The sequence below is a fragment of the Electrona antarctica genome (assembly GCF_951216825.1).
Source record: "Electrona antarctica genome assembly, chromosome: 15".
Taxonomy (NCBI): Eukaryota; Metazoa; Chordata; class Actinopteri; order Myctophiformes; family Myctophidae; genus Electrona; species Electrona antarctica.
This window is the reverse complement of record NC_136796.1, coordinates 49595623-49618142: the sequence shown is the minus strand read 5'-3', so window position 1 is coordinate 49618142 and position 22520 is coordinate 49595623. Positions and strand designations below refer to the sequence as shown.

The 22520-nt window shown below is 42.3% G+C and overlaps 1 protein-coding gene across 1 annotated transcript; it reads right to left on the bottom strand.

Moving 5' to 3' along the window:
- Positions 1–6517: 6517 nt before the first annotated feature.
- On the bottom strand, positions 6518–21883 carry LOC306938675 (uncharacterized protein; the record flags this gene model as incomplete). The annotated part of the gene is made up of 8 exons (XM_079522942.1): positions 6518–6641; positions 7102–7168; positions 10789–10842; positions 12267–12320; positions 12575–12622; positions 12739–12795; positions 21143–21221; positions 21861–21883. 8 exons carry the CDS (start codon positions 21881–21883, stop codon positions 6577–6579), a joined length of 447 nt encoding a protein of 148 aa, XP_079379068.1. The 3' UTR covers positions 6518–6576.
- Between the last annotated feature and the right edge of the window lie 637 nt (positions 21884–22520).

The window sequence follows — 22520 nt, the reverse complement described above, 5'->3', positions numbered from 1 at the left end:
TGGGCGTGCACATCAAATTTGGGCTGGTTTTTAACATGTCGGCGGGTTATTTTGTCTGGGGCGGGTGCACAATATATTAAGCCTGGTATGAGTAGTTTCCTTCAATGCTGGGACCGAGGCTGGGTTTCTATCTACTGCACAGAGCTCGGATCCTGTCTAAATAAAACCCGCCTACCGTATCACACACACCAACCATGCAACATTTCTGTATCCGCTCAAGAAACCGGGGCCCCGGTTTATTTCACCCAATAACAACTCTGGCATAGTAGGATGGGTGGGGGGTGGCCTCTCCCGTCCAATTACGGGTGCGCCCGGCGTGGCCGTATTGGGATGAGTCACCTATTTCCTTATCAATAAAATCAACGCGGGAGGTATAGTCAGGAGGAGGAGGACAGCAGGTGTTGTTTTTGCTCGTTTTAATTTCAACGTTGTACCTACCTTTACAGTATAAGCTGAGTACTGTATATAACGTGTCAAAGTAGCAATGCCGAAGTGGGGAAAGTACAAAAAGTTGTACAGGAAGGAATGGGAGTCGGACCCAGAGCTAAAGACGTGGATTGCCCCTGTCAAGGATGATCCCGCCAAAGCACGATGTAAATATTGCAATGCCATTATAAGAGCGCATTATAATGACCTGAAAGAGCATGGCCAGACAAAGAAGCACCAGGCCCGGTGTGCACCCAGTGTCCTATCATACACTGTACCAGTCAATGCTGGTCCATCAGGCACCATCAAAGATGACCAGAAACGGCGTGAGCTTAGGATTGCGACATACGTTGCATGCCACACATCCATTAATGCTGTGGACGACCTGTCAGATATCTGGCATGATGAAACGGGAGAATTCAAAATGCACAGAACCAAGTGCACAGCAGTAATTAGGTCTGTCCTGGCACCACACTTCAGAGAAGAGTTGATTGCTAACATTGGTGAGTCCACATACTCTCTCTATCTGGATGAAACTACAGACGTATCCGTGACGAAACTCCTGTGTATATGTGTCAAGTACAGGTCGCTGACACAGGCCAAATTCATCAGCACATACCTGGGACTTGTTGAAATTATCGACGCTAATGCGGTAGGAATATCAGATGCAGTCATCAAGTTTCTGATAGAATCTGGCCTTGACATAAAAAACATGGTCGGGATTGCTACTGATGGAGCAAGTGTCATGGTCGGAAAAAATCACTCTGTGTTCACTTTACTGAAACAAAAGCAGCCCAGTCTGCAGCTGATTCGCTGCATATGCCACTCATTGGACATAGTTGCAAACAAAGCCATGCAACTTCTTCCAAGCAACCTTGACTATATGATAAAAGAGACCTATAACTGGTTTGCACACTCATCGAAGCGCCAGTGTGATTACAGAAACGTGTACGAGACACTGTATGACGGAGAGACTCCACTGAAGTTTATTTCACCCAGCAAGACACGTTGGTTAGTTGTTTCAGATTGCATTGACCGCATCGTAGCGCAAGAAGATGCACTGAAGCTGCACTTCAGCCTGGTATCCACCGCTGAACACTGCTATACAGCCAGGCTGTTGAATGAAATGTACAGTGACCCCAAAAACATTCTGTACATGCACTTTCTCCGCCCTGTGTTGGTAGAAATAAGAACGGTGAATAAAATCTTCCAGTTGGAAACAGGAGACTCACTGGGTGTGTTTAGGGATCTTGACAGGCTGTATATGTCTACACTGAGGAGAGTGGTAAAGCCCAGTGCGTTACGCATGAATGAAAAGCGTCTCCTGGAACTCGACCTGCAATCATCCGCCCTCTACCTCTCACCCCAGGATGCAGACATGGGTACAACATTCACACAGATGATGGAAAGAAGCAAACTGCCCGGTAATGTGAAGGACATAATCCTCTCGCAGTGTTTTGATTTCCTAAAGGAACTCCTGGTACAGTATCAAATGCGCCTGCCAGGATCAATGGAAATGCTGCGGAAACTGGAGTTGTTTTGCCCCAAAACCGTGATGTCCACACTAGACAGACCCAGAGTTAAAGACTTGCCCACAGAGTTATTTTCATGTCATATCGACACATTAGAGCGCCAGTGGAGAAACGTGGCATCAGCAGGTTTCTCAAGTGATCAATCCGTTGACAAGTTTTGGCTGGACATTGAAGCATTCAAAGATGCAGGAGGAAACCAGTGTTTCAAAGAAATGGCGCTGGGTGTCATCAAAATGCTGAGTCTGCCCATATCTAATGCTCATGTTGAGAGAGCATTTTCCCTGGTGGCACTGATAAAAGATGACACAAGAAATCGCATGGGACTACCGCTCCTAAACAGCATCATGCTTGTGCGCACTGGACTGAGCAGGACTGGACTGACGTCCGGTAATTTCAAACCTCCCCGGCGGCTGTTGGGGAGATTTGATTCATCCATGTACTAGTATTAGCCAGCTGACCTGGCTTGCAGTGACTGTAAATAGTTCTAAGTTTGTGTAATAGTTATACGTTCCCCACGTTTGGGTGGTTTAAAACAACAACAAAATAACAAAGTAAAAAAAAAAGAAAACAGAAACAAAAAGAAATCTTCAACTTCAACGACATAATCGACATTGATTTGCATTCTGCATAAAGGTAAGATAATTTCGATGTAACTATACTGTGTGTGTGTGTGTGTGTGTGTGTGTGTGTGTGTGTGTGTGTGTGTGTGTGTGTTGACTCAGCGCTCGAGCCGCTGTGCCGAGAGAGAGAGAGAGAGAGAGAGAGAGAGAGAGAGAGAGAGAGAGAGAGAGAGAGAGAGAGGAGCGCTCGAGCCGCTGTGCCGAGAGAGAGAGATATGTTTTATTGTAAATTTGTATCTCACATTTCATGGCAGTATTTCATTGTGGCTACACAACACCAGTGCATGTTGCTATTTTGGGTTGGCTGACTGACTGACTGACTTTTTCTGCACACTATGGTTAGTTTATCTATGTTATCTTTGGTTATTTGGTGGAGATATGACTAATGAAGCTTTGTATGCATACACACTATATGCACAGTGTTTTCTGTTGCATATGTAATGGTTTTGTGCCGATAGATGGGGTTGGCCGATTTGGGCTGGTTTTTATTTAATTGGGCGGGTTTTAAGTTGTGCTTGGGCTGGAATCTGTCATTCAGATCTGGCAACCCTGGTTATCATAGGAAAGATCATAATAATGGATCAACGGAGGGGGAGGTTCTAATGGAGTAGGGGATGGTGTTCCATAGCCTAGGGGCTGCAACAGAGAATGCACGGTCTCCCCTAAGCCTCAATCTGGTCAGTGGAACCTCCAATAGCTCCAGGTCTGTTGATCTGAGGTGCCTAGTGGTGGGGGGGGGTACTTTACCAGGTCAGAGATGTAGTCCGTTCAGGGCTTTGTAAACAAATAGAGTCTTAAAATCAATTCTAAATCGCACCGGCAACCAGTGGAGGGAGGCCAGGACGGGAGTTATGTGGTCTCTCTTGCCCATGCAGCCCCACACTGCCTGTCTGTCTGTCTGTCTGTCTGTCTGTCTGTCTGTCTGTCTGTGTCTCTCTCTCTCTCCAAATCAACTCTCAAACCTTTTCATGTCAAGGACCCCCAAAAGTATTTGGCCGTGGACCCCCCATCAGAAAAGGGTTTGTGCCAGGGAGAGCCCCAAAAGAGAAGATTTATGTAATACAAGTTAAACAATATTTTTTTAAACTTTAAAAAAATAGCAGATGTGCAACAGGACCCTACTTTGAGAACCAATGTTGTATGCACGCACTGACACAGACGCGCGCACACACACACATGCACGGCACTCTGCACATGATTTTCTTGCAACAACAGCCACTTGTTGTGGCGTGGTTTTCTTACAGTTTGTGTGCGCAGCTCGTTGTGGTTTGGTGAAATCTAATTCCTCTTTCTTCTGTCACATGACACCGTAGTGGTATGATGCTCACACACACACACACACACACACACACACACACACACACAGTAACAACATCAATAAACCCCCTTGTGCATCCCCATGCATTGATAAACAGGACTTCATGGACCCCTTAGCTGAGAGGGAGATGCAGCAGGGACCCCTCCAGTACATATTACTTTTCCATAGATTCATAGACTCCTACACTTGTTTGACAGTATCTGGTCTGCTTTTTGCCCCTTATACACCAAACCTCTTTGCTGAAAATGTGTAGATCTGATATTTTCTGACTAAAGTTCTCCTCGTATAGTGACGAAGTGGTTTTAAACTATTTTGTGTGTGTGTACACAAAATGAAGTGGAAACCGAGCTACACTTCCTAACCATCTGTCCATTGTACCAAGACATCAGAGACGCATACTTCCCACAGATTACAACCACACACGGAGATTTTGAAAACATGACCAATGACAAAAAACTCCCATATCTGCTGGGCGAAGTACAACAATGTGCAAACACAGCAGCAAGATTCGTGAGTTGCTGTGATAGGAGAAGGATATCAAACGGAACACAACCACCCTAAAGACTAATCATTGTGTATATTCCTGCACTATACCTGCATCCCGTGATCTTGGTACATAGAAATTGATCTATGAGCTTGTAGATCTGCTATTTTTTAAGATAATACTAGTATGGTACTAACTGGCTAACAGAAATAACAGAAGGAAATATTAGCAATGCTATTTTTGTAAAAAGTGTCTTGGTCTAGCCTACAGAGCTACCACAACAAAGGACGTTGCCAGTTTCTGCGAGAGAAATAAGCAACCAGTTGTGAAAACAACTTCAAGACCAATCAAGCAGGCCAATTGACATTCCTATTTTGATTGTGGGATGTCAATAGGCCATAACACAACCATCTATCCAGGAGGAATGGGATGTCAATAGGCCATACACAATGATCTTAGCATAGCTTTGATTGTACTTCATGATTTGATTGTGGGATGTCAATGGGCCATACACAACCATCTATCCAGGAGGAATGTAATGTCAATAAGCCATCTCTTGGGCAATTGTGGTGAATATGATTGCAATTTTTATCCAGAAATCATGACAAGAGCTGTAGTGTCACCCTGAGTGCTTTTTGTGCAAAAGTAATGCTTTTAATGGATTCAGAGTCATGAAAAACCCCTAGTTTGACCCCACACATGATGTAGTCATAGCACTTCATGGTATACAGTATATGCATAGTTTATACATATAGTTTCATTATATAGATATATTCCACTGTTATGTTCTTAGCTTCTGTAAAACAGATGTAATTGACAAACACTGTCTTTTGAATAGGTTAATGTGTAATGTGCTTTTTTTGCACATCCATGATGATCTGACTGAAGCCTTGGATCTTAAGGAAGTTGTGAAAAGCTTCTGTTTTGGGAGTGACTCCCTCATTTAGCTGGGGACCCCTTGGAACTCCCTCAAGGACCCCTGGGGGTCCCTAAGGCTCTGAGCCTCAGAGCTAAATGATAAATGATAGTTTGGGACCAAATGGACCCTTATGGGTCTGCTCTCAGAGTATAACACGAGAGAGGAGAAATATTATCTTCAGTGTCAATTTGGGGGTCCTTGACATGAAAAGGTTTGGGAACCACTGTTCTACATATTTTCACAAAAACAGTGTGTGAGCATATGTGTGATGTGTTTTTATTGATTGAATATTTTATTAGAAATAAATAGCAGTAACAGTACAGTCAGTCAAACGATCAACTATTCTACAAGCTCGCAACGCGTCACAGTGACTATTTTCAGCATGCAACCAAGCATAAAATGATATTTCTTTTAGTTAGATTTGTTCTATTTATTCTCCACTAGTCCCTACCTAACATTATATATATATATATATTTGAGTGGTAACATTTTCCGACACTTCACAGATGGTGACAAGCATGGTGGACGTCGCTACAGTCAGAGCCGTGAGAAGAAGCTGTGATGAAGGATGGAGTGACTGGCAGCTACAGTCAATTCCCTTCAGTGCGGAACCGTTCCAGCTTCTCATGCGCTGAATGCACTTCAGTGAGAACTTGGGCATCGACAATTCGACACACACACATAAAAACGTCCAGTTTACACAAATGCACTGAAGACTATACTTGCTCTTGAAATGATTAGACTTGACATTGAAGTGAAATGTCAATGTAAAACTGTATATATATATTACGCTGCCTCCACTTTTCACAGGACTCTTTGAATCCAGGTCGCTTCATCATATCACTAATAGATTTGATCAAACTCCGATAACAGAACTTTCTTTTAGGGTAAAGAAACTCTTTTCCATCTTTCCCGATAACAGATCTCATTAACACATTTCTCACAAAACTTTTTTGTGAATGTCTGGGATATGACACATAGCAACATTTGTTTGACTTCTTCTTGATGACCTTCCCATTTGCATCATATGTTAACATTACAGCTTCTTCAAAGGTATATACAGAATGGCACTTTGGACATACAATAAATGTTGTAACATCATTTCCATTTACAGATATAGCCTTCCTGAACATGTATAAAGTTGCAAGGAAATGCTCTGCGATATCTTCTAAAGGCGTTAAACAAAATGCACTACTCAGTACATTAAACAGTATTCTGAAAATGTTTAAGATTGACTCAAATTCCCGGTCAGAGACTGTGAAGAATGACTTCCACTTTCATAGTAACAAAAGTAAGAATGTGATTATGCCATGTTTCTCACATCCAGTTTCCTCTGGATGTTCTTGGCCTCACGGTGTGAGAGTGCTCTGTTTATCCTGAGGTCCGGGGGCATAATACACACACAGAGATTGCCCACTACCCAAAGCTTTGATCTTCTAAATCATTCCACCGTACAATGAAAGGCAGAACTCAGTGTTACCAATTAGCCCCACACTGGCATATATTTATTGGTTACATGGGGGCACTCCCCTAAGATGAATAAGAACAGCATTTGAATATGAGTAACATATATACGACCTGTTATTTCGCGAATCATATTCGCTCCATATCAGCTCGACGGTCGGGGCCCCTGGAAGCAGGACAGAAGGCTTGTTCTGTCATGGAGAATTCTGACGTGTCTCTACTTTCTCAGACCCTATATAGAAATCTTTCTGTCGCTCTGTGACCTTGCTTGAGCACATGCAGCTAGGGTGCACACTCTGTTAATTAATGGTACTGCTTAAAGGTCTACTTTATACCACCACCGTCTTGCTCATTGTTCAGTGACTCTTCATTCTCACTCCAAACGTCCTGGTCCTCAGAATGCGACTAAAATGAGAAAGAAACAAACACAAAACAATCGGATCAGCAGAAGGAAAATGAAATGTGAATTCTGCAACCAGGATGGTTAACCAGGCTATGCTGTAGGTACAGCTGCACCTTCAACAGCAAGACGAAAACAGTGGTAATCTTAACACAGCCGACGCGAATCGCGTATCAATACGTTATCAATTAATCAAACGTCGGGTGCGGATCACGTATCAATACGTTTCAATCACTTTTTTATAGCATACTTTCATTCATCTTTTTACCCACCCGGACAATGAAGAACCATCGCCCTATCATTGCTGCTTAGTCCCGCTCACGTGATCAGAAAAAAAAACTAAAACAAAAAAAAACCCTCCCCTCCTGAAAACAGGAGGGCGGGCCGCTTTACGTGTATAAACCAGTGTAGAATGGATGCGCCCATGCCGATGTAGCCCGTGTGTGAAAAGAATCAAATTTCACCTAACCTCGCCTCACCAGGCTTTCCTCCACCTATTGGCTTTTATACTCGATTCCCCCCTCCCCTCCTGTTTCTCCTGCAGGAGGAGGGCCTTGCGAGATGGGGGCTCATGTCTCGGAAAAAAACATACGGAACGCTGTTACGCTGCCTAACACATGATCTGCAGATTCTGCACCAGATCGGCAACACACATGGACAGATGCATGTTTACTTCTTCATACTGTAGCGACCAAACGATCCCCGAGCCTACAATACTACGAACTAACAAACGAACTACAGTATCGAGAGGGGCCGCCATGACAACAGACAGTCTACCGTTGGTGGATCACGTATCGCCATGCAGAGCCGTCATAATCGGAGATCGCTCAGACGTGTGATTGTAACGCTTTTTTATTCATTATAATTGTAGTGATAAGACCGCAATGAACGCGTCGGGGACGTAATCGACCCGGGTGTAATGTATAACGAACTTTTCCGCGTCCTAAACCGTGCATGCCCAGGCATGTTCCCTATACTAGCTTGAAAAACAAAATCAGCTCATGATGACAACGCGTCTCACCGTTATACTATAGTTCTGAACCGAACGGTGGAATGGGACTTTTTATAGCCGTACGATCAAGACTTTTGCTGCCCAATGTGCCCATGACCCCCCCCCAATGTTACTGCGATCAAAACAATGAAAGCAGTGAATCATCATCATCATCTAAAGGATGCAGAGTTATGAAGGTTTATAGTCAGACATTGACAGGCAGATATAACAATAAACACAATAAATATGCTATACATCCTATACACCGAATGAAAGCCCTGAATGTGTACTTTTACGAGGAAAAGAGTAAACATTGATCCCATGTACAGTCTGTCATAAATTGGTTACTGGGTGGATGCACATTGTGCCCACCAGATATAACTGCAGAGAAGACATGGACCCGTACTCAATATTCACAAAATAAGGCCTATAGCGACATATAAATACTATATACCGTATGAAACAGAAGACTCTCTGCTTTCATAAGAAAAAAACTTCTACTGTAGTAATAATAAAAATCACACCCATGTGAAGTGAGTGGTGCAACTCTGTCCCATATTCTGTTCTCTGCTTATTCAATACAGCTCGCTATATACGGACTGAGGCAGAAAGTCATGTAAACCTTTTATTTACAGTTTGGTCTGTAAACTTCTACTGTAATAATAAAAATCACACCCCTGTGAAGTGAGCGTTGCAACTGTTCTGTACTTATTCACTACAGCTCGCTATATACGGACTGAGGCAGAAAGTCATGTAAACCTTTTATTTACAGTTTGGTCTGTAAACTTCTACTGTAATAATAAAAATCACACCCCTGTGAAGTGAGCGGTGCAACTGTTCTCTACAGTTGCGCGGTGCAACTGTAGAGAACAGTTGCACCGCTCACTTCACAGGGGTGTGATTTTTATTAGATTTTTATTCTCTACAGTTGCGCGGTGCAACTGTAGAGAACAGTTGCACCGCTCACTTCACAGGGGTGTGATTTTTATTATTACAGTAGAAGTTTACAGACCAAACTGTAAATAAAAGGTTTACATGACTTTCTGTCTCAGTCCGTATATAGCGAGCTGTAGTGAATAAGTACAGAACAGTTGCAACGCTCACTTCACAGGGGTGTGATTTTTATTATTACAGTAGAAGTTTACAGACCAAACTGTAAATAAAAGGTTTACATGACTTTCTGCCTCAGTCCGTATATAGCGAGCTGTATTGAATAAGCAGAGAACAGAATATGGGACAGAGTTGCACCACTCACTTCACATGGGTGTGATTTTTATTATTACTACAGTAGAAGTTTTTTTCTTATGAAAGCAGAGAGTCTTCTGTTTCATACGGTATATAGTATTTATATGTCGCTATAGGCCTTATTTTGTGAATATTGAGGAGTTCACGTCCATGTCTTCTCTGAAGTTATCTGGTGGGCACAAGCTGCATTCAATAACCAATTACTGTCTAACTGTACATGGGATCAATGTTTACTCTTTTCCTCGTAAAAGTACACATTCAGGGCTTTCATTCGGTGTATAGGATGTATAGGATATTTATTGGGTTCAATTTTATATCTGCCTGTCAATGTCTCTGTGGCCGAACGGATAGCGGCGCGGTCTAGATACCGGAAGGTTCCCAGTTCGAACCAGCCGTCCGACACGTTAAAATTACCACCGCTGAAATGCCCTTGAACAAGGCATCAACCACTACGATGAAATGTGTTCTATGAGCAGGGCCTGGCTGGAAACAAGTTCTTGAGCTTAGCCCAGATACCCTGGGTAAATATAGATTTCATTTCATTTCATTTCTGACTTTAAACCATCCATAACTCTGCTCGCTGTTCAAGATAACCACTTCCAGGCAAATGCAGGTGTTGCAAAAAGGTCAATATCTCCAGAATGGAACATGGTAAAATCAAAATGTATTTTTTAAATTGAAGTGGACAAGTTCAGCTTTCTTTTGATGTATGCGTGTGATTCTCGCTATAAGAGAACATTTTGCTGTGGGCCCCCGAACAAGGCCTTTGTGCAATGTTAAACGGTAGCAACATCCAAATAGGCCTGTCGAGATCTTGTAGCAATCAAAGTGTTAATAAGATAGAGTCAAAGATTCTTACAGTGTGATTCCCTCTAAAACAGATCAATCCATACTTGGTTCAAGTGAATCTCCATTATTATTATTTTTACACCAAATCGCTTCATCACCCAGTACTAAGAATAACATATATTATCTGTATACAGCATAATGTATTTTGAGCATCTATCTGAAGTCAAGGCATAACTTCCAAGTATATTCATGTCAATTATAGCAAGCATGTCGTGAAATTTGCATCTCTGGTCAAGAACCCTCTGATGGCTGGTTGTGATCAGTTATCATGAACAATAAGGTTGTGTGGTTTGTGCACGCTAGAAAATGAAATGATGTGAGAACAGCTCCACTCCCCAGCTGGAGTTATGCCTCTGCGTACAGTTGCTTGTACAGGCGAGGCCTTTATGCCTCCACGTGCAGACTGCCTGTAGAAAATAACAGATCTACAACCTTATGTGTAATAGTTTTTGGGGGGACAGCAACTGTGCTTGAAAATGTGGAAACAGCCCAACGTTAATGAACAGTGTTAATGCATATTTAATATTTCAGTCTATGTACCTGCTCCTCTTCTGAATAATTTTCAGTGGTGCTTGAAGAGAGGCGTCTGGTCATCTGAAGCACAAAATATTAGGACTGGATTAATAACTGTATTGTGGGGTATTTATATCAAGTACTTTCTCAAAGCAACATGAATCGATTTTAAGTGAAACAACTAAACCTACATACTATTCAAGAGTAAATGGACATGCAATAAACACAATGATTGTCCTACCTCGCTGTACAGCAGACTGCCTGTAGAAAATAGCAGATCTACAAGCTTACAATGTGTCTCACCTGTGTACCTGCTGTAAGCTTGTATTTCTGCTATTTTCGGCGCACAGCCCCGTCCTACGGCAACGTATACATTTGACTGTATCACATGTGTACTACAGCACTACAGTGTGTCCCTTGAAACATATCACTACATAGGATATTCTTTTCAGGACTAAGCTATATCACAAGCTAGGTGATTAATTGAAGTTGAAGCAGAGAGTAGCCTACCACAGTAAAATTTGAACCATCCAAGTTAACTTTTTTACAGTAATTTTCATGGACAAAAAGGTTGGGTGGTTTGCAAATATTTTCACCCCATTTTACTATCACCCTAAACACCCCGGTTCTCGGTTTTAGGATGATATGGTTATTCATTTGAACGTGGCCATGCGTTTGCATCATTACATTTTATTAATCAGACTGCTATTACAGTCCATCGTCACAAAATGCCCCCCTTTCCCTATTGTAATGTATTGTCATGTTCGCCTGCCTACCATATTGTTGTTATAGCAGACACGTCTGCTAGGTCTACTCATAGATCTGTGATTTTACCCATTACATAAGTATCTTATGGTGTGACAGAAACGAGTCATGAACAAACCTAAAATGAACCATCCATAAACAATGGGCGACGATGCACTGTAAGCTTGTAGATCGGCTATTTTCTGCACACACTCCGCTGTACGGCGAGGTATAATTAACTCCAGATTGGGCACCGTTCTCTCAAATCACATTATTTCAGCATGAGTTTCGTTTACGGTTGACAGACAGTGAGCCAGTGGCTGAATATTTTGGCAATGTCGAACTGTAACCAATCTGTGACTGTTTCCACATCATAGCTCTGGTCCATACATACATGCGATCCACAGCAATGATTTTTGTGACGTAGTGTAAACCGCTGGGTTTCCATGGCAACATGTGATATTGTGACTTGACGTAAAGCACACACACAGCACACAGTTCACAGCACACACACACATCAGACACGGCTAGGATAACTAGCTTATTTGATGCTGCCAGCTTATTCTCTCTACTGCTTCCGCAAACAATAATCACAGGCACCCAACACACATCAGGTGAAACGGTTTGGCCGGTTTAGCCGACGAGACGGTAAAGATCATATGAAACCGTATCAAACCTTTAAAAACGCATAACCCAATTCTCCCCACCAATGTTGTAAACTGCTCAAAAGTTAATGCATATTTAATATTTCAGTCCTGTACCTGCTCATCGTCTGAGGATTTTTCAGTGTTGCTTGAAGAGAGGCTTCTGGTCATCTGGAGCACAAATTATTAAGACAATAACTGGATTAATAACAGGGTTGTGCAGCATTTATACCAAGTACATAACTGGACATTTTCCCTGCATTTTCCCATCCTAACTATTGGATGAAAGCTAAGCAACATGAATCAATTTTAAGTGCAACAACAACAACCTACATAAATTACAAAATCCAGTTTACACATGTCATCTCACACCACTGTGGGCTAATAGTGATATAGTAGTCAATTAATTCCAACACTTCAGTTACCTGTACATTGTCTTCAGATTCACCATCTGTGCTGTGGTTTCGGTTCTCCTATTGGTTGACAACATGCAAGGAGAGCAATAGCTGCATTAAGGCATGTATTCCTATGTATGCCCTCAACATCAACTCATTTCTATACCGTCCTCTAAGGTCATCACTTCAATTACCTGCTGCTGCTGCTCATCTTCTGAAGAATCTTCAATGTGGTGTAATCTTCTCATATTCTGGAGGTCAAAATACAAAGAAAATATCCAATATTATTTAGTCATTAGGACAAAAAAAATCACACCCGTGTGAACTGAGTGGTGCAAGGTCTTATATAGTCTGATCGATCTATGTCAGTGACGTCACACACTAACCATAGTAACCGTGCTCATGGCCCCACGTACAGGTACACACATACATACAGACAAAGCTGGTTGTTGGAGTGGTTTGCACCACTCAAAAACAGTTTACACATACACATGCAAAATACCAGTAAGACACCTGAGGGTGAGAAGCGTGCACTGGCCATATATGGAGCATGTCTTGAGTGTACAGGGTGTGATGAGGTCAGATCAACATATGGAATGTCAGAACAGGTCAGCTCCATATATGGAGATCTAAGGGTGGCAGCGGGGGAAGTGTCTTGATGTACAGGGTTTGATGAGGGCCCAGGTAGGGCTGGGCCTTAATTTTCGGGCCTGTTGAGAACTCTAGTTTTCGCTGGCTGCCAGGCGCGGCTGCACTAATAACTTTGGGGCAGGCCCGTCTAGAGTTTAAATGAACAGGTATCAGTCAACAGGCCCGTCTAGAGTTTAAATGGACAGGTATCAGTCAACAGGCCAGTCTAGAGTTTAAATGGACAGGTATCAGTCAACAGGCCCGTCTAGAGTTTAAATGGACAGACCTCAGTCGAAAGGGAGACATCGAAGATGAAGGATGGATGGGGAAGGATCACATTCCCGTATATGGCCTTAATATCCCTGATGATGTCATAGTGATGTCACTAGACCTGGGCACAATAGTGAGTAACGATTGTCAGTGACAGATAGAGTGACGGGACAACAACGCAAGGTTTCATAGTTATATGCAACCTTCGGTCGCAATAATGTGATCTCAATCACACCACTGTGGGCTAATAGTGATATAGTAGTCAACAATTCCAACACTTCAGTTACCTGTACATTGTCTTCAGATTCACCATCTATGCTGTGGTTTCGGTTCTCCTATTGGTTGACAACATGCAAGGCGAGCAATAGCTGCATTAAGGCATGTATTTCTATGTATGCCCTCAACATCAACTAATTTCTATACCGTCATCTAAGGGGGGACAGCCCCCCATTCCGAAACACCGCCATTCCGAAACACCGCCATTCCGAAAGGGGGGCATAAACCCCGCCATTCCGAAACACCGCCATTCCGAAAGGGTGGTATACGCTAGTCTGTGAATGGCCGCTCATTCTGCCCCACGGTGAATTGTCTATTTTCATGTCAATCAATGGCCGCTCATTCGGCCCCACGGAGCTGTTATTTAATGAGCCCTATCAATGGCCGCTCATTCGGAGCCCAATACGCGTGGGTCCATAAACCCAACGTGTCTGATGAGCGCCCATTGACTCGGGAATGGGCCTTGAACAAATAACCCTATAGTATAGAACGAACCAGCAGAACGACGAGAGACGCACAGCATCACCAGCTGGCTGTATGCCCAATCCGTAGAGCTCCACCTGGCCGGAGCGCACAGTCCCGCAACACTCACTCACTCACTCACTCAGGTTTTATTTAATTCATAACTAGTCATAACCTACTGTAAGCTAATTCCATCTCGCCCCAGCTTTTTTCCGCCGACCTCACGTGCTTTGATTTTGAGTTTTTTTTTCTCTAGTGGATAATTTTCTGTTTTAATATGGGCCTACTTTTATTTCTACTCCACTACATGTCCACTTTACTGCAGTACATTTAGGCCTATTTAATGCCTATTTTGCATTTTTTACATTTGCAAACTGTTTTTGTTTTGTTTTTTTATACCGATGTGTAACTGCTGATGTCATGTCATTGCAAGGAACATGCAAGGAACAGTAAAGGCCTTTCTCAAATGTTGATTACCGGACTTATTTATTCATTGCAATATTGATACTTTAACATAAGCAAAACTTTTCCACCACTGTGCAAATCGTTCTGAAGGTATAGGCCATGGGTTAATTTGGATATGTGTCCACCCTTTGAATGGGACTGAGAGTAGGCTACTTTTGTACTGAACTTAAGAGCTGAATAGGCTATTGTGTAGCTGTAGCGCCCCAAAGAAGCGCACAGACTCTGGTTTGGCTGCATCTGCCATGACTATGTTTAAAGCACCCTCTTATGCACGCCTCTTGTTCCTCGGTGAACGGCGAAACCCCCGCATATTGCTTCCGTTATCATATTGTGAAATATCCATTCCAAATGTATCCATTAGGAAGACGCATTTTCTTTGAGGATTTGCATTGTGCTACCAATGGCATATAGTGCGTTCTCATGCACGTTAATCATTTATTTATTGCTGCTGCGCTGTTATTATTAAGTGCAGTATTTACGCACATAGCCTCGTTTTGGTTTGATATTAGTCCAGACCAGACTGGACAGCTGTGCGATCTCATCTCATGGATTCCTTCTGAAGACTTCAATTATGGGCATATGTGGACTATTATGGACAGATTAGCATAAACACCCCATGCTCATGCTGGTTTTCTTTCCAATTGCGCAGTGAGCAACAGGCACACTCTTATTTTCCATTCTACACCAGTTCCGACATTTCTATTCAAAGCTGTAACATTACCTTTTCCTTGAGTTAATATAATATTTGATACATAAAATTATCATGCACAAGTTGATCATTATAGCCTAAATAACGCTATGTCAATTCCTGCATGCCAATGATTAATGAGATGAAAGTTTCATCATACTTCTGGTGGTTACGGAGTAATTAGAATCACAGACAGCCTTCTGAATGTGGCTATTTGGAGAGCTCCAAGTTGCGCACGGATGCTTGTTATTTTTTCCAGTGGTTCCTAAATGCTAGTTTCTTCGAATATATCTAATCTCCTAGTTCACAAATTGTCGTGCTGTGATGCGTTGTGAAATTAGAGAGAACTTTGAACTATTGCGCTTGAGATTTGGGTAAATTCTGGGTTAAAACTATAGCTCTCTCCAAAGGCCCAGAATTAATTGGAGACAAAAAAGAAAGCAGTGCTGTTCGCTTTCAAGAAATGACGCACGGCTGCTATAGGCCAATGTCCAAGGTGAGGACTATATTATTATTATTATTATTATTATTATTATTATTATTATTATTATTATTATTATTATTATTATTATTATTATTATTATTATTATTAGAGGGAGAGAGAGAGAGAGAGAGATACACGGAGGGAGAGAGAGAGAGATACGGAGGGAGGGGGAGAGAGAGGCGTGAGAGGGGGTTGTTACTGAAATCGGTGCGGAGTGATTGATTGATTGATTGCGCGGTGGCGGCAGTAGGTCACTCAGGGGAATATGAGAGAGAGAGAGAGAGAGAGAGAGAGAGCGCGCGCGAGCGAGAGAGAGAGATTTAACTTGCGCACATGCACATGGTGAGGCTCACCAGGTGAGCTCTGTGCGCTCCGGAGATTTAACTTTCGGAATGGCGGGGCGAATTCTTCCATGGGGAAACATCGCCATTCCGATATATGGAAGTGAACCTTCGGAATGGCGGTGGTTCGGAATGGCGGTGCTTAACCCCTTGTCACAACACACCAGTGTGGAGTCTGTCTACCGTCGGTCCGGACAGTAACAACAACAGGTATTTAATGACCACAGAAAAGCAACAAAACGCCTCTAAAAACATGTAACATTGCGTGTTTAAACTGCCATATTTTTTTATTTGCTTATCTTTGACCAAGGGACTGATGCTAACGGAATTAGCGCTTTAGCATGGTCACAACAACACAGACAGAGTAGACCATATAGTGCAGCATGGTCCATAACAATCGTTCAGTTTGTGATAAAAGCATGAAATTTGGTACACATATAGCCAAAGGCATCCCAAACATAATTGGATGTGGAGGCATCCTGAATTTTCAACATGGCACCCATGGCAGCCATTTTTCAAAATGCCACCATTGACATCCTATTATAAGGCAATATTTTCTAAATTTCCTTATGCTTTAAGTAGCATGTGACATATCAAACTAGGGGGTTTTCATGATGCTAAATCCATTCCAAGCATTAGTTTGGGCGAATTGGCCAAATTGGGCTAGATTTGGCCATAGCAACTTGCCCAAATGTGCTGACATCAGCACAGTTGGGCAAGTTGCTATCGCCAAGTTTAGCCCAATGAGTGTTTTTATGCAAAACTAATGCTTGGAATAGATTCAGCATCATGAAAACCCCCTAGTTTGATATGTCACATGCTACTTAAAGCATAAGGAAATTTAGAAAATATTGCCTTATAATAGGATGTCAATGGTGGCATTTTGAAAAATGGCTGCCATGGGTGCCATGTTGAAAATCCAGGATGCCTCCACATCCAATTATGTTTGGGATGCCTTTGGCTATATGTGTACCAAATGTCATGCTTTTATCACAAACTGAACGATTCCTTTATATATTGGAGCTAAGCAGCTGGACTAATACAACAGTATGTCAAGCCAAATATAATGTTCCATAGATGAGATCACTGATCATTATACTCATTAGAACCCCCAAATGACTCGACATTATTTTAAATATATTTAGCTTGGTTTATTATGTAGCAGATTGAGGGAGGGCATGAGCTGTTAGCTCCGTTTTTGTCAACTTTATCAACATCATCATCATAACTACAGTTGTTAAACATGAAAGGGTTTGATTTGTTGAAAATAGCCGATCTGCAAGCTTGTAGGTTGCCTTTTTCTGACCAGATGAAGAAGGAAGGCTTTAATGTGGCAAAACATTTGATGCTGTCAATACATGTTGGGTCCATCTGGGTGTCTGAGTTGTGTAAAGTGCTCAGTGTAACATGGATTTTATATTCTTTATGCTGAAAAACGTTTTTCAAAAAATAGCTAAACCTTTCATGAATTAAACCAAAATGCAGTGCTTTTTTTTGCAATAACTTGAATACACTGAAAGAAAAAGCTAAGAAATAAGCTCATAGGAGTCCAAGCTAGTACTAGTGGTTCTCAAATGTTTACACATGGAACCACATGGACGCTTATGGGTCCATTTAGTTTCATTTGAACACCCTCAGCTAATATTGTTATTGTTGTTGTCCACTCATTGTGTGTGTGTGTGTGTGTGTGTGTGTGTGTGTGTGTGTGTGTGTGTGTGTGTGTGTGTGTGTGTGTGTGTGTGTGTGTGTGTGTGTGTGTGTGTGTGTGTGCCTGTGGCAAAAATTGAAACAATGTCCACCACAAGCCAACATGTTGATGACCCCTGGTCCCAGGAGAATGTCTAATTTATATTTTGGGTCACAAGCTAAAACTTTTGGGAACCACTGTCCTACTAAGGTCTCAGGGGCACTTGCAAACAAAGTAAAATAAAAAAATAAAATGTCCATTGTAAAATGATAGGTCACATTTGAACATATTTTGGGGGGGGCCCAGGTGATGGTGACTGAAGTGACCATAATATAAGATGGCCGATCTACAAGCTCACAACGCCTCGCAAATGTGAGCTTGTAGATCTGCTGTTTTCACTATGTAAATATATATAAAAAACTAAATGAAATACCTCAACTTAACTCCTACAATTCCAAGTGCTTCTCAGGGTGGGGGTCCCCACCGTCCCAAGTTTAAATGTGATTATTTTGGGGGTCCAAGCCTGAAAAGGTTGAGAACCACTGCACTAGGCTGTACGATAAAAAAATGTACCTCAATTTCTCCCACATTCAGGTGTTTTATATTTTGTGTTGTTCATATATGGTTGCGTCCCCTCTCAAAAGAGCACTCGCCCGGTCAGGCAACCTGAAAGCAGACTCCACCTGCCCCAAAGTGTTATTTAGCTGCCAGGGGCAAGTGGGCACCCCTTGGTGTTTTATTTAGCTGCCAGGGGCAGGTGGGCACCCCTTAGTGTCAATGCCTGAGGAACCCAGAGGACTAGGTATTAATTAACATCTCAGATACATTAATAGCTGTTTTTTGAAACAGTCAATCACTCATTTGATTTCTGGGGGTCAACATTTCTGTAACTCTGACACAAACAGCTGATATCATTTTTGACACATTTAGACCTGAGGCCGATTCTAAAAAAATGTCTTCTAAATCCTGACAGTTTTCTGAAAAAACCATTGTAGGAGCCATGAATGGGATTGTTGCAATGTGTGGTTATGTTGATTATATGTTTGGTCAATGAAATGAATGCGCTGTCACTGGTGCTATGGATGATTGATTGACGGGCATAGGGGCGGACCTGATTAATTCATAAACGTCACCTGTTCACGTGTTTGGTGACACAGTGAGAGAGAGGGGGTGTGTGGGACGCCATACCTTTTGTTGACCGCTTTATTTTACTTTATTTCATATACTTTATAGCTGTGGTCATTTTGCTTTACGTTTGAGCACCGTTATGAGTTGTTTATATTTATTTAATAAAACCCCTTAAACGCATTGTTTTGGACCAAGTGAATTCCTTATGTTTGTGGAGCGGAGCGCGTCTGACAACCTGGCCCATCCCATCGCCTCTCAGCGACTTCAAGGTTATCTTTTCATGTAGTCGCTTTACACCCATGTTTCTATGTCAGTGGTGCTCAACCCTTTTCATGTCCAGGACCAGAATTACCTCTATTTGGCCTTGGGCCCCCATCTGAAAATATGTTGTTCCAGGCACCCCCCAGTTTTCAAAAACAGCAGATCTACAAGCTCGTAGCGCGGGACTATGAGCTTGTAGATCTGCTATTTTTCAATAGCTAAAGTATAATATAATGCTTAAAACACCAAAAGGGGTCCAGAATGGGTTAAATGAGCATTTGTATAGCAACACAAATTGACATTAATATAACATTAGGGTTATCCCAAAAGAGATGATCTGCACTGTATGACATAATTCTCATATCCCCTAAAGCACTGGTTCCCAAACACTGCGTCTGTTATGGTTGTTTCCTAAATTAGCTTTTATTATTTCAAAACATTTTCCAAAAAATGAATTAAACCAAAATGCAGTGATTTTTTTTTGGCAGTAACTTCATGAATACATAAAAGAAAAAGCTAAGAAATAAGCTCATTAGGAGTCCAAGTAGTACTAGTCTACTAGTAGTACACGGCCCCACCCAGGGGCCCTTCGCTCTCAGGGGCCCTTCAGAGAAACTGGACTGCGCGGTAATAGATTTGACGCCCTGAAAAGGGCTCCTGGGGCCCTTGCTTGGCCATTGATTTAGTTAAATTTAGGTCAAAAACGCGTGCTATGGGGGCCCTGCAAAACGTACCGGCCCAGGGGCCCTTGTGGGGGTTAATCCGTCCCTGGTACTAGTGGTTCTCAAATGTTTTCTTTGTACCCCCTCAACTCTGAAGTAGTGAAAACAGCTGATCTACAAGCTCACAACGCCTCGCAAATGTGAGCTTGTAGATCTGCTGTTTTCACTACGTATATTTTTATATTTTATATAAATATATATAAAAAAACTAATTAAATACCTCAACTAAACACCCGAGGAACCCAGAGGACTAGGTATTAATTCACATCTCGGATACAGTAATAGCTGTTTTTTGTTTCTGAAACAGTCAATCACTCATTTGATTTCTGTAACTCTGACACAAACAGCTGATATCATTTTTTACCCATTTAGACCTGAGGCCGATTATAAAAAAAATTCTTCTAAATCATCATCAAACCCATGTTTCTATGTCAGTGGTGCTAAACCCTTTATGTCCAGGACCCCCAGAATTATCTCTATTTGGCCGTGGACCCCCATCTGAAAATATGTTGTTCCAGGCACCCCCCAGTTTTCAAAAATAGCAGATCTACAAGCTCGTAGTGTGGCACTCGGTGCCATGCTATGAGCTTGTAGATCTGCTATTTTGCAATAGCTGAAGTATAACATAATGCTTAAAAAAACCAAAAGGGGTTCAGAATGGGTTAAATGAGTATTTGTATAGCAACTCAAATTGACATTAATATAACATTACCCTCAGTTAAGTATTGCATTGAAGCTGCAATTAATACACAGCCATTCAGAAAAAGCTACATCCAACCAACTATGTTCAGAGAAACGGCAGAGATAGTTTTTAAATGAGATGGACATGTGTATATGATGGAAAACATTAAAAGTGGGTTTCAGGTGGGGTAATCTAAACTCAGCATCTTAACACTGTTGAAATAGTGCATTTCATATTTAATGTAAACAAACATACTAAGGACTAAGGTGAGGCAGTCAGCAGGTTACAGCACTGTAGGGCTTCGAACCCTATATCCAGGCAGAAGCTCGGATAGTACACTACCAGCGCTTTATTTTGCTTTGCAACACCATGTCTGTACTTGCATGTGAATTCAGAAATATAAGATCTACAATATGCTATTAATTAATAATAATCAGTTAACAATGAAGGAAAGCTGTGTTGGTGCTTAATCAAAGCACGCTATTCTTATCATATTTTATACCTTTTCACCCGCAGCGCCTGGAGCATCCACTTGGACACAAGCAAGGGTCTCATCGGCCGTGGACGCCTGGACGGGTCGCCTGGAGAACGGTGTCTGTTGCGAGACGCAGAAACATCCAATGATTCCAGGTTTGTGCATCAGCAGATGTTTTACTTTATCATGCAAGTAAGGACGTGTTAGCATGGCCTAAACAATCACCGGTAGAAGGTACTTTCAGGTTTCTGAAATGGGGTTCAAGTCCCTGCAGTGATGGAAGGCTTAATGTTTTACATGTGTCCTGCTTGTGTGTTTATTACATGAAATGTTATCACAAGTCAGAATAGTACCCGAATGGACAAAACTAATTGTAATTGCAACATGTAACACTTGGTTCACGGCGTTCTCTTTCACAGTAGGCTTTGCACAATCCCAGGCGCGAACCATGGACCTCTCGTGGATGTCAGATTAAATGAGATGTAAATTGGAACACAGGTATGCACCTCTGGCGACCTTGGACACTCCCATATGCTAATCTGGACACCTTGGCCACTCCCGTATGCTAATCTGGACAACGGAGACCGAGCGGAGGGCGTTGGCCAATCGCTGGGCGGGGGAAAACCACTACTGTACGGCTCGACGTCGCTCGCAACACTGGTACACTATAGCAGTGGTTATCTCTCCTAATGGTACACACAGTGTAATGCACTTCTAGAGGTCCCCGAAAAATCACAACACTTACCATTTCTCGTCGGTATTTCCCATGGCGGTAATATGTAGATTTGGAGACAGATTCGTCACAATGATGACAAAACCTCAAACCCCGCATTCTTTTACACCTCCTTTGGTCCATACTGCACGTGCCACGTAGGGTAAAACGGACGAAAGGAGTGTTCGTCGGAGAGAGACGAGAGAGAGTGCTAATACTAATTTGTAAAATAAACGGTAAAACGCTCAAGGCTCCATGTGTGTCTGTGTTTGCTGTTTGTGTCTGTGTGTGCAGTCAGTGCACTTGCGAGTTGCGCGCCGCCGCGCGCGGCCCCTGGTAAAGTAACGCCCACCGGAAACAGTTGATTTACAAACTCTCAACCTATTTCATTGCGACGCTTTGTGAGCTTGTAGATCGGCAGATTTCCCTGCGCGTGACATCATCATCAAACCCGGAAGTTATGCAGGAATGCCTAATGAGTGGCAAAAAACTACTTTCTGGCCTTGACAGCCCATACATCCATCTGATTGCATTAAACAACATTAAACAATGTTAAACTCACTTTTCCTGTTGCTTTGCCACTCGATTTGCCACTCGATGTGCCATTCACTTTAAGCATGCGCATACTCTCTATAACCATTGACGCAGTTGTAGTTATATTTACACTTTTATCTCAAAATTATGTTGTTATTC